The following is a 16,562-nucleotide window of genomic DNA, read 5'->3' as shown; positions in this document are numbered from 1 at the left end:
TGGTGACTTTTAGGGATAAATATTGGTCAGGACAGAATTCTTCTGTTTATCAAAACATTGGCTGCATTACCACAAAAACTGTGTTATACAAAACTATATCAAAACCCCAAATGTACCCATCCTGTACCTTGACCAATGTTGCTTTTGATGGCTTAAAATAGAATAATTCAAATAGCAATTTCAGTTTCAGTTAAATAGTAAGAAAAGTTAAATGGAAAACATTTAATTTCATACAGATTTGTGGGTTTCTGCCCTCCTTTCCACTGTTCCTTCCCAAAAAACAACTCTAGGAATATAAGTTTTCTTTCAGCTGAGTCACATATGTATTCTTATATTTGCATCTTACATTCTGCCTGATTTTCTCTCTCTCAGCAGGAGCTGGCTCAGTGCAGCAGCTTTCAATGTTGTGCTAATATGCAGCCAGCTGGTGTCACGCTACTGTTGATTTATCCCCTCCTCCATCTGCCACTTCCACCCCCCCCCCCCCTTTCCAAGGGGGCTAATCGTCTCATTGATTTGTGAGGGGATCTATTGACCAAGACTGCCCTAATATACAAAATGCTTTTTTTGATGGTGTGACTGTGTTTGAGTGACAGTCTCTTTTGGAGGCGGTTCATTGAAATCAGAGACAGTGTTCTAAAATTTTGAAAGGTTTTAATGGAGTGAGAGGGTTGGAATACACTTAGCTCAGTTTGTTGTGGCACATTATTCTTTTACATAAATGTTGTAGTCTGGAACTCTGGCCAGTGATGGGACAATATTTTCATCATATGGCTGACCAGGAATCTCTCCCACTCTTACCTTTTGTCCATTCTAGAGAGAGTAGCAGTTTGACAGTGAACTTGTTTAGCCATGTTACAAACACACTTTGCTTGGCCATTGAGTCTTGGTGTGGTACCTGAAGCTGGAGCTTCTCACTCAGAGACGGGAACACTATCCACAAGCTACAAAACCTCTCACTTTGATAGAATAAATAAGGAGAAATTGGTTCAATAGCATTGGAAACCTGAGAACAAGGGTAAAACCACCTGAGGTGACATCAATAAAAAAAAGTTATGCAGTAAATTGTTATAATTTGGAATGTGCTGTCTGAAAGTGTATTGGAAGTGGATTCAATAATATCTTTCCAAACTGGAATTGAATAAATACTTGGTAGGGACACAGAGAAAGAGTGGGATTGTTGTACTTTGAGAGTCAGCACAGGAATACTGGGCTGAAAGGACCACTTCCACACTGTTTCATTCTTGGATTCAATGACAGGCACTCCAAGCAATAGAATCAGACACCTATTATAGGTGGATAGGGTCATTTGGATTCATACCCTATCTATCTCAAACATCCAAATCATCTCTGATACAGTGGACTACTTGGAAGAACGGTGACTGCAGGTGAAGGCTGGTGCCATTTTGTACACTATCACAAGGCCATGCATTGTGATGAATGGTCAATCCCTTGCTGATGTTGCTTGAATGAGCAATGTTAGGCAGGACAGTTCATTTGGTTTATTGAACAGCTGGGCAGGACATCCCATGCTTAAATGTCAGCCAGAGAGGTGGACTGGAATTATTTATAGGGTATTTGGAGATTTTCCAATTTGGCTAGTCATTTCAGACATGGATATGACTCCAATGAAACCAAGATGGCATAAAGAAAAGGGAGCATTATAATTGTTTTACACTTGCATTACTATAACCACACTCTGGAAAATGACAGGGATTCATTTTTTAGCATTGTACAGATTCTACTTTCTGCCACTCATGTTTATTTTGTGGAAACTTTATAGCCAACTATCCCCCTATTTCAACTCCTTCTGCCATTCCCCATGAGAAAAGAAAATATTTGCATTCAGGTAGTATCTCTTGATGTGTTCAGATCACAATGCTTTATAGACATCGAAATACTCTTAAAGGACATCATTCTAAATGCTATCAATTTAGTAGTCAACTTTCTGAGAGCAAGTTCCCATAAACTAAATGTGATAACCTGAAATTTTGTTGTTGTGACTATCAGCATAGAGTCATAGAGATATACAGCATGGAAACAGACACTTCAGTCCAACTCATCCATGTTGGCCAGTTATTCCTAGATAAATCTAGTCCCATTTGCAAGCATTTGGCCCATGTCCCTCTAAACCCTTCCTATTCATATACCCGTTCAGATGCCTTTTAAATGTTGTAATTGTACCAGCCTCCACCACTTCCACTGGCAGCTCATTCCATACACACTCCACCCTGTGTGAAAAAGCTGCCCCTTAGGTCCCTTTTAAATTCTTCCCCTTTCACCTTAAACCATGTCCTTGGGTTTTAGAGTTCCCCACCTCAGGGAAAAGACTTTGTCTACTTCCCCTATCCACGCCCCTCATAATTTTATAAACCTCTATAAGGTCACCCCTCTGACGCTGTAGGGAAAACAACCCCAGCCTATTCAACCTCTCCCTGTGGCTCAAACCAGCCAACGCTGGCAACATCCTTGTAAATCTTTTCTGAACGTAGGCCAGCATTTATCACCCATCTATCCCCAACTGCCCTTGAGAGGGTGATAGTTAGCCACCATTTTGGACTGCTGCAATCCCTGAGCTAAATATTGAGCAGTCATTGGTCAAAACCAGCCTGCTCTGCTTCATATAATATCATAGAATATGTTACATTTATCAGAGAGAGAGGATGGATCTTTGGTTTAATGTCTCATCTGAATGATGGGAAGTGGTTAAAGGGTAGCTAGTTCATTCATTAGTAAAGCTGAAACTAATATTCCCTCTGTGGGATAATGGGTAAACCACCTGTATTATTTAGCAAAGACCCACGTTTTAAGAAAAACCCAGCTCCAATTCTATGTCTGTTTTATATTAACAGATGTCAAGTGGGTCAAAGGTGAATGTATTGCAATCTGTTTTGGTCCCACAGGGCTAATGACTGCAATACTGTTAGCCTGTGGTACGCGGTGGATGTGAGGTAGGAAAAGATTGGGCTGGGCTAACACGTCACTCTCCTTCGCACGCTCCAACAGTCTGCCAACACCAAACATCTTGAAGGCAGAGTGATTAGGTAAGAGGCTGATGAGTAGCAGGCGCTGTGGACTCATTCTTCAGGATAAATTACCAGCTGAGAGTTTGGAACTTTACAAGAATTGCAAAATACAGCACAGAAACAGGCCGGCCATTCAACCCATTGTACCTTTTCCAGCACTTTTGATAGAACTGTCCAAATAATCACATTTCTTGCTTGAGAGCCTTGGAAATGTTTCCTTTTCAATTATTTTTACAATACTCCTGCCAATGTACAGAACTTTGAATTTGCTTCCACCACCCAAGTGGAAAACTCAGCCACAGTATTCTCAATCACAACAGCTTGCTGTGCATTATAAAGGTAATATTTATATCTATGCTTCTGCAGCATCATTGAGACCTACCTGCTTTTTAATTCGCATTCTTTCAGAAAGACATTCTGCCTATCATACTACAGGTCATATGTCCCAATAATTGGCTAATTGAATCAAACAACATGTTCCTCTGAATGTAACAGATCCTACTGCAACCTGTGCTTGCAATATGTAGAATAAGAATGTCTACTGTTAAGTTGACATGATTCTATGTGGACAACACTTGCTGAACAAATTTGAGTGTGCAAATAGCTATACTAACGACCAATTTAAGATAATTTGCTGAACTTGTAACTTATGCTTGCTAGACGTGGCATACATTCATATGTAGCGGTCAGTTCTCTGGATACAAAAGGAGTATGTTCAAACCTTGCCATTTTTTGGAAATACCTGGAAGCATGAAGAGATTATAGTGACCTGTAACATTAGATTAGATTACTTGCAGTGAGAAAACAGGCCCTTCGGCCCAACAAGCCCTTCGGCCCAACAAGCCTCTACCGACCCTCCGAAGAGTAACCCACCCAGACCCATCCCCCTACATTTACCCCTTCACCTAACACTACTGGCAATTTAGTATGGCCAATTCACCTAACCTGCACATTTTTGGACTGTGGGAGGAAACCGGAGCACCCGGAGGAAACCCATGCAGACACTGGGAGAATGTGCAAACTCCACACAGACAGTTGCCTGAGGTGAGAATTAAATCCGGGTCTCTGGCGCTGTGAGGCAGCAGTGCTAACCACTGTGCCACCGTGCTGCCCATGATCTGGGCTATTCAAAATTGACTTACAAGCCAATTAATACCTTTCCTTGTGTGCTATAAATTATTCTGATGCATTGAAATTTGGTATTCCTGCTCTTGTCCCAATGAATGGAAGATAAAAGCCTTCAGCAACATGTCTCTCTTTTCAGCAATATTCACCTTTTATAAAGTGTAACCGAGCAGCCTTTTCCTCAATTGTCTACACTACTTCTCTACCTTATTAAACTGCACTTTAAAACATCATGCAACAGTATAATCACTAATGCAACGGTATCACCATGGTTTCAGTTGTGTTACTACCCCTTTCTGAGAGACAACCATCCATGTGCCTTTATGGATGTGTAGCAGGAGACGCAGCATCAGCCTTGAATGACTCTAAAACTTTTGCATTCTAAATGTCTAGTACTGCCAATGGTCAACTCCAAGTGACTCGAAGGTAAATACAGTCCACACAATGGATGAAAAAGCAAATTGGTCCAAGTGTCAGACTTTGGGGATGGTAGAATAGGATCAATTACAACGTGTCTGCGTGTGTGTGTGTCTGTGTCTGTGTCTGTGTCTATGTCTGTGTCTGTGTATGTCTGTGTGTCTGTGTGTGTGAGAGAGAGACAGAGATTCTAAGCCAGCATTGGACTAATAGAAGCAATGACAATTAAATGTAGACTTTCGGCAGCAGGTTTGCTATTTGGAATTTTTTAGATAATTCACTCAAAACAAAAGCCTGGCATGTTTGATCCAAAGCAGGATAGCTGGCACCTGTCCCATGGGATCAAAGATCCAAGTCACAAGGAAGAGAACAGGACTCTAATTTAACTCTTTGTTGATTTTACAATAACAGCCCTGTTCTTTTTAATGGAAATTATAATTTGCACCCTTTGGGTATGCTTATTAACAAGGATATTTGAAGTCAATTTCAAAAGCACGAATTGTAGGAATCTTTGATTTGGAAAGGCTTTTTTTTAAGGGTTAAGGTGCATTTGCGTGTCAATATCACCTCTGGCACCAGGACAGATGCTAACACATCAGTTTTATGTTGACTTTGGTACTCCAACTTCTGATGTCGCCATAGTGATAGACATTTGAATTATAATGCGCACTCGTCTTGGCAAAACAGCAACCTTGACTTTTAACCTCAGGAATAGGAACAGGCTTTCTGATTACAATCAGCCAATTTGCATGACACAAAGAGACGTCAGTGCTGGCGAGCCATTGGCGCGTCTGTCAGAAAAAGAGAGTTTGCCCATTAGCAGATTGTAAAACATCAATAGCGCTTGCAATGGGAGAGCAAGGGAGCTGATGCTGCCAAGGATGAAGTTGGACAACACTGTCTGGTAAAGATGTCCTGGTGATTCTGTCAGCCTTGAACCCTCTCAGTGACCCTTCAGTGGCAGTGAGGCAGCTGCCTGCAGAATACACCAGGAACCCATCTCTGCCAGAGAGAGCCTGACCTGAGTCAATAAGCTGAGAGGCTTCTCTTAAAAAATATAGCTAGCCAGAATTCACAGACCAGCCTCAAACGTTCAAAATAGAGAACAATCTCCATTGACTGACAGATGACTGGACAGGTTGGGGCGATTTTCTCTAGAAAAGAGAGCACTTGGAAGGTGGATGAATAAACATCTTTAAAATTATGAAAGGCTTTAGCTTAGTAGATCAAGCCACATTTCCACTTGCAGGCTGATCAAAATGAATGGCTATAATAGAACATAGTCACTATGAAACTATAAAGAATTGAGAAAATGACTATTTTCCCATATGTTGGCTAGAATGTGCTAGCTGCCAGCACATAGTGAAGGACAGAGATGTAGTTAGTAAGTTAGATTAATGCAGGAAAAAGGGAACTAAAAGGAATTGAAGGGTAAGATGAATAAGGGATGGGAAGAGGCTCATGTGGAGTGTAAAGCTGAAGGACTAAGCAGGTTGCTACATTGCTGTAAAATCTTTATGTATAAGAGATATAAACCTTTCAAACAGCTCCTGCACAAATGATCAGGATTACCAGACTACCAGACCAAGTGAAAAAATTCATATAAAATCTTATACAAGCCCACAACCCTGTCACATCTCCAAAAATGCCAACTCTGTCACTTGTTTCAACTTCTCTTTCAGGTTACGTTTTGAAATTCTTCATTCATAAGGAGACTTTGGGATGTGTGGGTCTCAAGCAATCTCCTACAATTCATCCAAACAGAGTCTTCACTTGTCAGTCTGACTGGCATGAGCTAACAAGATGTGTGACCATGAGGGGGCACCACAGCCTGTCCTTGCCTGGCAAGTACACATGCATTTCTTCCAGCAGGGGGCAATAGCTTGCAGACAGCTGCGAGAGACCTTGACCAATGTTCCCTAATGAGGCTGAAACCAATTGATGGGCCATCACCTCAACTCTCTCTCCAGCCAACCATAAACCCACCGAAACAATCACCTTCCCCACCAACATAACCAACTCTCCACTCAACCAATAACCCCTCCCCCACCACCCCAACCTGTTATTTGTTATCACAACCCATTCCCTGAACACAACCTTTCCCCATCATCACAACCCACTCCTCCATCACCACAACCCCTTGCCCATCATTACAACCTCACTCCCCATCATTACAACCTCTCCCCCATCACCACAACCCCCAACCTCGTTACAACATCCTGCCCCATCATTACACCACCAGCTATCACCACAACCTCCTCCCCAATACGACAACACCATGTCCACCCAACCATAAACCTACCAAAGCAACCACTTTCCCCACTAACTCAACGCACTCTCCAGCCAACCATAAACCCAGCAAAACAACCCCCTTCCCCAATATCACAACCTCCATTATTACAGATCCTCCTCCACCATCACAACTCCTTCCTCACCACCACAACCCTATTAATCATCACAATCCACACCCAGAACACACAGCCCTTCCCTCCTCAACACAACCCCTCCCCCATTACAACCCCCTCCCCATCATTACAACCCCCTACTCCAACATTACAACTCATTCCCCTATCATCACAACACCCTGCATCATTGCAATCCTCTTCTCCATCATCATAATCCCTTTCACCATTGTCACAACCCCCTAGAATCAGCCAACAAAGATTACCATAGTTGGCTAAGTAAGAAAGAATTGACATTTTATTGATATTTTTTAATCGACCTGTTCAGATGTTGTGAACTCTGAAGCAAGTGGGTCCTGAATCAGATCTCCAGGCTCAGACATACATAATATATAGCTCCCACCACTTCTTTGTTATATTCCAATGTCATTTACACTCAATGGATTACTTTGGATCTGTGGTCAACTTGAACTTAGGTCCTATAAACAGCATAATAACTCATGAGTAGTTAATGCTTTTTTTGAGAGTGTTTGGATGACAGAAAAATGCAGGCCAGGATACTGGAGTGAATCCCTGTACTTCCTCAATACCATCCCATAGGGTCCTCAGCACTTGCCTGACCCACTGGTTCAATTAAATGGGGTTTTAATAATAGTCTGATCCAAAAGGCAGATTGTACAACATTCCCTCAGTACTGCAATGGACCAGCAGCTGAGAGTGTGAGATCCTGCTGCAAGTCTAACCTTCTGACCCAGAGTAAATAGTATGAACAACTGCTGCAAGCTGACACAGCAATATGCTTTGCTGATGCTGTTTCATTTGTCCATGTGCAATTGTTTTACCTGTACACTAATCTCTGGCCCAGCACAGTGTCAATACACAGACATTAGAAAATCCTAATGAACTTTATACAAAGGAGTCATTGAGAGATTGATAATCTATACTGCTCTGTAAATTGCATTCTTTTAAAATTAAAAGTAGCCTTTCCACTTAAGGACTGAAACTATACCTTGCACATGAAAATGGATTCTTGGTTTTATAAATTTGGTCTGATTTTAATTGCCAGTAATTGGCTTTAGATTGAGTTAAAATCTCAGTCAGAGGACAAAAGCAAGGAACCTTCGCAAAACCTTCATAAAACTCTGGTTGGGCCCCAGCTGGAGTATTGTGTTCAATGCTAGGTACCACCCTTTGGAAAGGTATCAGTAATTTCGGGAGGATGCAGAAGCAATTTACTAGAATGGTAGCAGGGATGTGTAAATTTAGCTATGCAGAGAACCTGGCGAAATTGTGATTTTACTCCTTAGAAGAGATAAAGCCAATAATTTTAACAGAAGTGTTCAAAATTATGAAGGTCTTGAATAGAAAGAAGGACACATGTTGGGAAATTGCCAAAAGAACCAAAAAGTGACATGAGGAATAAAACCACTATACAGCATCTTGTTATGACCTGAAATGCACTGGCTGAAAAGGTAGTGGAAAGAGATTTAGTCGTAACTGTCAACTAAGAATTGGATAAAATCTGAAGGCTAGATGGGAGGAAATCTGTAAATTTGTAAGGAAAAGTATGGAAATGGATTAATTAGATACCAATTTCACAAGGACACAATTGGCCACATCGTCTTTTTAACTGCAGGATCATTATGTGATTCTATTCAATGAAACAAAGGAACTGTTTCTGTCTATGGTGAAATGATGTGGGTCATTCACAATTTCACTTTATCCAGGACATAAATCTCCTCAATATGTAACTTTTTTAAGTGCATAATTCTATTTCACAAAGATAGTACATCATTTTCTTCAAACTATATTTTTTTCTGAAGTCATGCATTTGTCTTTTAGAAATTGCATTGACTATGTTAGTTTGCCTCAGCAGCCACATCTTTTCACATATATAAGCTAACTTCTGACACATGACTCTTTGCATCGACATGATTCCATTATAAGTCACCAACGACAACAGCAGCAGAGTTAAAAATGAATATAGGTAAGAGAGAAAAGATAGAAAAAGGGCCATGCTTGAACTCTGTCTTCAGTGTGCTATTATGTACAGCTGACCCTTCTGTTCTCGTGGACCTATTGACAGTTAGAAAAGCAGCTGGAAATCTGAACTTAGAGCAGCTAGAAAGGCAGGAAGTGCATTGTCCTCTGGAAGAAAAAGCAAGGTTAATGTTTATAGTCGAATCATCTGGCAGATCAGGACAATTACTAACTGATTATACCTTCCAAAACATTTTGTTTCAGTTGTTAACAGGTGTGCCCACTTTAAGGCATGCCCAGAATGAGATGGCACAAGCTGGTGACCAATTTGTGCCAATCACTGCATTACAGAGTAGAAACTGACGTCAGAACCTCAGTATAGAAAGTATACAAGGAAACATGTGTTGGCTTCTGCTTCTGTGCCAATTTAGTCCCCTCTTCTTCTAAGGTTCTTGGTAGTTCCACATAAAGTCATAGAGCTGTACAGCATGGAAAGAGACCTGCGGTCCAACTCACCCATGTCAGATATCCTAAGTTAATCTAGTCCCATTTGCCAACATTGTGATAAAAATTCTCCCGAACCTTACCTTGGTTACCATCCTTCATGTGCATCTGCAGATTGCAATGTAAGCTGTTCAACTATAAGTCAAAAGCAGCCCTGGCCTGACCTACTGTTCACGGGCTGTTTAACAAGAGTCACAAGAAGGCAGTCAGAAGTAGGAACACTAAACAACTGGTCAGGCCTTGTCTGGAGAACTATAGTTCTTTAATATGTGGCTTGGTTCAGATTATTCAATATAGCTCAGAGGATGGATTAAGTGTATAAGCTTCCCAGGTTCATGAGGATCAGCACCATGTTCAGCATCCATTAATGTAGTGAACTATTGGGTGAAGCTCCCTTTTTTAAAATAATAATTCTTTAGAGAGAAAAGGTTTTTCTCTAGTCCAATACCATTTTGTATTCTTGCAAGCAAGTGGTCAGTAAATTACAAACAACTCACCAATTTGCCTGAAATTGTCTATAATTAGGAAAAATAAATATTCTATTCCAATTATTGTATCATATCATTTTACTGAAATATCCTGAAACAGAAGATCCTGCTGGGTTCCACCTAAAGAACATTCACTGAAATAAAATGAGGGCTAACCCTTTGAGAGCTACACAAGCAGTTCTTCATCATAATGATGATCACAAGATTAGATGCTCAATTTATTCAAAGAATACAATTAGCAAAGATTTGCTCTTTGCATTTATAATGTTCAGGGTATTATGATTTCTGAGCTTTTCTTTGTTTTCATTCAAACAGAGGATTCACCATTTATTTATTGAAGGAAATTGGCGAGCATTTTGACTTTTTTTTGGAAGAAAGTTTGGCCATCAGATCACTCTACGGAAAAAACAATTTCTAACAGTGTAGCAAATACATTTACACATGTGTTCAATATATTTTGTATAGAATACAAATTTTACAGCACAGAACAATTCTGTACATTGTTCATTAAAACACACAAGCTTCCATCCATTTCCCTTTCCCCACGTATGCCTGTCTCGTCTCCACTTGAATACATTATGTTATTTGTCTCAACCACTCCACATGCTAAAAGACTTGCATTGATATAGCACCTTTCATACCCCCAGGCTATCCCTGATTTTACAGTCAGTGAAGCGCTTTTGTTGTAACGTTTAAAATGTGGCAGCCAATTTGTGCATAGAAATCTCCCACAAACATTAAAATGTTAATGACCATATCATCTGTTTTAGTGATGTCGATAGGTAAATATTTGGGTTGGAAAACAAACTAGCAAGTTTCACTGTAATATTAGCACTTTATACACCTCTTGGAGTGCAATTACTTTGTTATGTAGGTGAGAACAGCAGATGTTCTTCACCAATGATGCCTCATAGTGGTGAGTAGTTAAATCTATGATGTTTTGATACAGTTGATTGGGGATGTTGACTGGATGAGGTGAAAGCTCCTTTTGTCTGGATTGTCAGCCAGTGGATTTAATTGACTGCTGGTGGATTTTATTGGCCATGGTTGGGAAGATGCTGAACAGTTCCAGGTGAATTCAGCTCCCACCTGAGTCAGTCTAAAATAATGCTATGTGCAAAAACTCCCATTACTACCCCACCTCACTACCCTCCACCCACGTCTCCCTGAGCTAAAACTATTAGGCATGGTTCTATCTCACAAATTCATGAATATTTTTCAAAATGCTTGGTGTTGCCCCTTGTTTCACCAAGTGTTCCCTAAAATGGTTGCATCATGCCAAGCCAGAGTAAGTGGAAGGGTTATATTTGTTCCAGGGTTTTTTTTACACTTTATGTCAGTTACGTCACTCTGATCATCTGTCACTGTAGCACTCTGAAAATAAACATCTTGTCCATTTATCACCACACCTCTGTTTTCTCCCTAGATGTGGAAAAGCTTTGTCGGATTTGTTGTCAACACAGTCACCCCTTTAGGAGGGAACTGGCTTTTTACCACGATAAAAAAAAACAATTGAAATCCTCTCTCCATACTATGGTTTTCCAGGGTGTGTGGTTTTAAAGTCAGGTATCATCATATCAATTAGTATGACTCTACAGAGTCGAAGATATACTACAAGGATGAGGACTGAGATAGTGTTTGACAGGACACAACCATTCAATCAGTATGTACCTGGTATAGTTAACCCACAGACTCATAAATCACCAGTAAAACACAATATTATTATGTTAACAGTACAAATTACATCTTCAATATAGAAAAAAAAGTTAAGAATTATTCATGAAATACAGCTGGAAATTGATTTTTAATTAATTTTTTATTACTGTTCTTAATCCTGAGAAAAAAAGATACTTATTCTGAAAAAAAATTCAACCGATATAAAATGCAATTAATTAATATTTCAAAGCAATAAAATCTTTTAACAATTCTAACCATCTAATACATAGGGATTCAAGCAAGTCACTTTTTCTGTAAAGATAGAACACACCACAGGAATGCGATTTACTCGAATCAGGGGCTTTCACTAGAGTATAAAAAAAATCACAACTTAAACGGATTGCCTCTGTGAGTAGTCTTTAAGCAAATCCCTTTAAAATCGCCCGCACCGAGAGGCAAATTAACGGTCTCAAGTTGGCAGCTCACGGGCGCCCAAACTCGCAACAAACTGCACCGTCCCAATTTCTCTTCTGTTAAACAGTGAGTGTCACATCGTCGAAAGTTTACCGAGCCCCTCTCTCCAACTTCAGACGGTTCAATGCATTAAAAAAGGTACACCCCACCACAACCACCACCAAACCGCTTGTTTGAAACGCACTTTTAATATAAGTATCATTTGCAGGGCCCACTCACCGTTGATATAAGTCAGGTTTCCAATGTCTGTGAGGTTATCACCGAGACCTGAGAGGCTGCCGTTGAAGGCGAAAAGCGGATCGGTGGAGTTAACAGAATCAGCTGAGATGGAATCTGCAAAAAGGTTCATCTGGAGCAGGGTCTTCAGCAGGTATCGCAACATCATGATTATGCATTAGTTTTGTTTTGTTCTCATATATATATATATATATATATTTGGGGCGGGGGGAAATGAGAAGGCAGAGGCAATGATCTGGAATGTCTTCAGTGCCTGTACAAATAACTTCAGTCTGTGCTGTCTACAGGCAGGCAGCTCACTGAGCTGAGTACAGCACTGATGGACTATTCTCACTCCACTCTCGTTGCTTTCTCTTTCGGTCTCCGCATTTCCCTTCCTGTGAGTGCATGATGAGGGTCCCTGGAGAGGATTGGAAAGGGGGGGGGGGGGGGGAGGTTGGGAATAGAATAGTGGTGGAAGCAGAAACCAGGTGCCCGCACCAATAAATGTTTAATTATGAGATTAATAAGGCTCCCTGGAGAGAAGAGGGGAGCGTTGTGAAACATTGCACATCGCACTGAAATTCTGCCCGCTGAACTGGGGGGGGGGGATAGGGGAAAAAAATCTCCCCAGCACAAATTCCAGCTTAATGAGAGATAGGGGAAGGCAGCAGCAGACCGGGGAGCAGACCCGTTCCCATTCTTTGCTGAAAACTTTAATTCTACTTCAGACATTGCCATGCAAATAGAGCTCTACACTGACTGTTCTCTTTAGCATCGAGACAGTCTTGGCGCTGATAGAACTGTCTTTCTCCCCCCGAATTCAGCACCGTTTTATTTTAGAATGACATTTATTGTCTTATTTGGAACAAACAAAAAGCCGAGAGAGAACCGTGCTCTCTCTCACACTCTTTAATCATTATACGTTTTTTTTCTCAATGTCCCGTTTACACCTCTGAGCAACCCTCTATAATTACATTTGATATCCCCACTGCATTAGACTTTGTGAACATTTTCAAATCTCCATTAACAGTAATTATGCCAAAATAAAATAAGGGACAAAATTGCAGCATGGAAGTGCAGCGTGGTTTTCTAATTTGTATTTTGTTTAGGTTATCAATTTCCCTTTGACATTTCTACCTCTAACCTTAGCACCATGTCACCTCCCCATGTTGTCCATAATTCTAATGAGAGGAATTCCGTTTCCAGGACCACCTTACCCCATATCTGAAGCCGAGGGATTTGCACTTTCCTTTCACCAGCAAGAGTGACTCCTCCACATTTGGCTTTTGGTACCAGGACCTACATCAGGAACAGCCCAATTGTGTTGAGGAGGGAAGAGATTAAGTGCTGTTTTCAAAATCCTCTTTAGTTGCAGTGTGACGTTATCCAATACCTTATTCCCTACTTCATGTCTTAAATTCCCACTGAATTTATCTGTCTTTTAAAATCTTTTGCATTTTGTTTTGGCCACTCTTGTGATTCCCCATGCTCTCTGACGTGTACCTGTCCTGAATTGGGTCCACTGCTATGCGGATGCTTGTCCACCAGGGGTCACGATTCAAACAGCTTTGGACAAAAGGGCCACCGATGAACCAGAAATAGTCGATGTGCCATTCCATCTGGAATTCATCCTTGCATCAAGTTAAACCTGAAATGTCCATTTCATTTACACGCTGGCCTATTCTAAAATTGAATGGAATGCATTGCTCCGAGATTCCAAATCTAATTAATTGCAAAAAATGTAAGAAGATAATGCTATTGGATCTGGGTGTCATGACTTGCTTTTATATAAAAATACTTTTTTTTCTCATTTCGCCTTCTCTTTTTGCCTCGTGTTGCAGATTTCAGGTTCCAGATGCCGTCTATTCCCCAATTAAATGGCTACTAAATGCTCTGACAGTGGAGCGTCAGGAAGCTATTCTACTTGGTGAGCATCACAATTCTACCCTGACATTTCCTATCTCTACCACTGGAGGGCTGTACCTTGCTCCCATTGCTGAATCTGCAAAATCTAGTTGATCGATCATTTTATTGCTGGAAAGGTACATTGAGTTATCAATACCAAGTATTTGCTGACTGCATCCTTCTTTTCCACGATAAGGGATGCCGTAACAAGCCTGGCTCACACTCCAATAGTTGGACCACAGAACAAAACACAACTCTCCCCTGACAGTCTGCCATTGCCCCAGAAAATATCACAAAACCTCCTGGTAGATCTGAGCAAAATAAATAAAAATAGAATGACAATAAAGGAAAATTACTCAAAAACGATTTTAACCTATATCACCAGACAATTTAAACCAGCTCAGGAGGTCAGATGGACCAAGTCAAAGAGATGTACAGCATGGAAACAGACTCTTCAATCCAACCCGCCCACGTCGACCAGATATCCCAAACCAATCTAGTCCCACCTGCCAGCACCTGGCCCATATCCCTCCAAACCCTTCCTATTCATATTCCCGCCTCAGGCGACTGACTGTGTGGAGTTTGCACATTCTCCCCGTGTCTGCGTGGGTTTCCTCCGGGTGCTCTGGTTTCCTCCCACAGTCCAAAGATGTGCAGGGTCAGGTGAATTGGCTATGCTAAATTGTCTGTAGTGTTAGGTAAGGGGTAAATGTACGTGTATGGGTGGTTTGCGCTTCGGCGGGTCGGTGTGGACTTGTTGGATCGAAGGGCCTGTTTCCACACTGTAAAGTAATCTAATACCCATCCAGACGCCCTTTAAATGTTGCAATCGTACCAGCTTCCATCACTTCCTCTGGCAGCTCATTCCATACACGTACCACCCTCTGCATGAAAAAGTTGCCCCTTTTATATCTCTTTTATATCTTTCCCCTATCACCCTAAACCTATGCCCTCTAGTTCTGGACTCCCCCACCCCAGGGAAAAGATTTTTTCAACCTCTATAAAGGCCATCCTTCAGCCTCCGCTGCTCCAGGGAAAACAGCCCCAGCCTGTTCAGCCTCTCCCTATAGCTCAAATCCTCCAGCCCTACTATTATATAATTAAATTCTATATGATACAATCTCTCCCACATGGAGATCAAACTTTGCAATATTGGGGACTGTGTTAGTGCAAATAGGATGTGGTCAGGAGATGAAGAAAGTAAACCAGAGAAATGAAATTAGCTGATGCACAGTAAGACATGCTGTTCAATGGAAGGATTACTTTTTCTGCAGTAAAATAAAAGTCACAAAACCAGAGATTCAGGCAATTTGTTGATCTATTACAATGGCATAGCTCATTAATCAGACTTTTCCTGTTCAACAAAACAGCTATGATTCAGCATGCATTGTCTCAAAAGCAGGAGAATCAATAATAACTTTCAAATGGGATTTGAAATGTATACTTGAAAAGAGAAAATTTGCCAGATTAGGGAAGGAGCAGGGGATAGGGCAAATTGGATTGATAATTTAGAGGGGCCAGCATAGGTATAGCAGGCTGAATAACCTCAGTCTATACTGTGTGGTTGTACATTTTGCACTGTGTGCGCAGGATAGGCCTGCAGCTGAGCTTATGGTCCTGTGGACAGAATAAGTCAATTAACATGGTGTCCACAAAACATCATGTACTGTATCTGGAATGAGGCAAGAGACTCATTACATTTCACCCAGTGCTACACCTGGAGAAAGGCGATGGAACCTGGCTTTTGGAGAATTGTGATTAGATCTCACTCCATGTGCTGCAGAGACGTGCCTGGAATGAGTTGTCAGAATTCACCACTCTTCGTCTTTTTCTTTCTTATTGACAGACACATGACAAACATCAGCCGCTAAACTTCATTATGTTGAATTAGTTTGCAAAAGAACTCCGCAGCCCTGGGTTAGTGAAGGGAAAAATACACCAGATCTCTAAAAGCTGCAATGTTGGGGGTGGAGTTGGCGGGGGGGTGGGGGGGAGGGGGGGGGGGGCGGTCAGTGGCATAATTCTGATGTTCTCTGTCCACTGTTTAATAGACTGCTGACATTCACTGTCTCAGCATACAAATCAAAAATGCTCAGGCAAGCCAACGCATCAAAGATCACAATCAATAAAGCCCTGCAACATTGAGTTGTGGATGCTTTGCAGCAGGCAGTGGCTGCAGTTGGATTCAGTTGTCTTTTCAGAGGAAACAAATAAATATTGGGGATGAAACAGGGCCACAGTCAGAGGGATTAGTTTGGGCTTGGCCTGACAAAGGGTATCAAAGACATGGGCTTAATAATCTCTTTTCAAGCTGTAAATTTTTAAGGTTTTCAGTGACAGTATAATAGCCATGCATGTCATTCAGG

At 41.2% G+C, this 16,562-nt stretch overlaps 1 protein-coding gene and 1 long non-coding RNA gene across 4 annotated transcripts in view; one reads left to right on the top strand and one right to left on the bottom strand.

Annotated features, from left to right (window-relative positions):
- The window catches only part of robo3 (roundabout, axon guidance receptor, homolog 3 (Drosophila)), a 564,581-nt gene extending 551,939 nt beyond the window's left edge, over window positions 1-12,642 (bottom strand). For all 3 annotated transcript variants that reach the window (XM_043676841.2, XM_087976454.1, XM_087976452.1), the window contains exon 1: window positions 12,292-12,642. In XM_043676841.2, coding sequence (XP_043532776.2) covers window positions 12,292-12,457 — 166 coding nt within the window. In that variant the 5' untranslated portion in view covers window positions 12,458-12,642. The remainder of the gene's footprint in view (window positions 1-12,291) is intronic.
- Window positions 12,053-16,101, top strand: LOC148142279 (uncharacterized). The gene is made up of 3 exons (XR_015752007.1): window positions 12,053-12,138; window positions 12,281-12,442; window positions 14,133-16,101. It is a non-coding gene; the product is annotated as an uncharacterized LOC148142279 (long non-coding RNA).
- Window positions 16,102-16,562: the final 461 nt, after the last annotated feature.

This window comes from Chiloscyllium plagiosum, unplaced genomic scaffold (assembly GCF_037043375.1).
Source record: "Chiloscyllium plagiosum isolate Xiang-an unplaced genomic scaffold, Cpla_swu_hap1 HiC_scaffold_29, whole genome shotgun sequence".
NCBI classification, from domain to species: domain Eukaryota; kingdom Metazoa; phylum Chordata; class Chondrichthyes; order Orectolobiformes; family Hemiscylliidae; genus Chiloscyllium; species Chiloscyllium plagiosum.
This window is presented reverse-complemented; position numbering and strand designations above follow the sequence as displayed.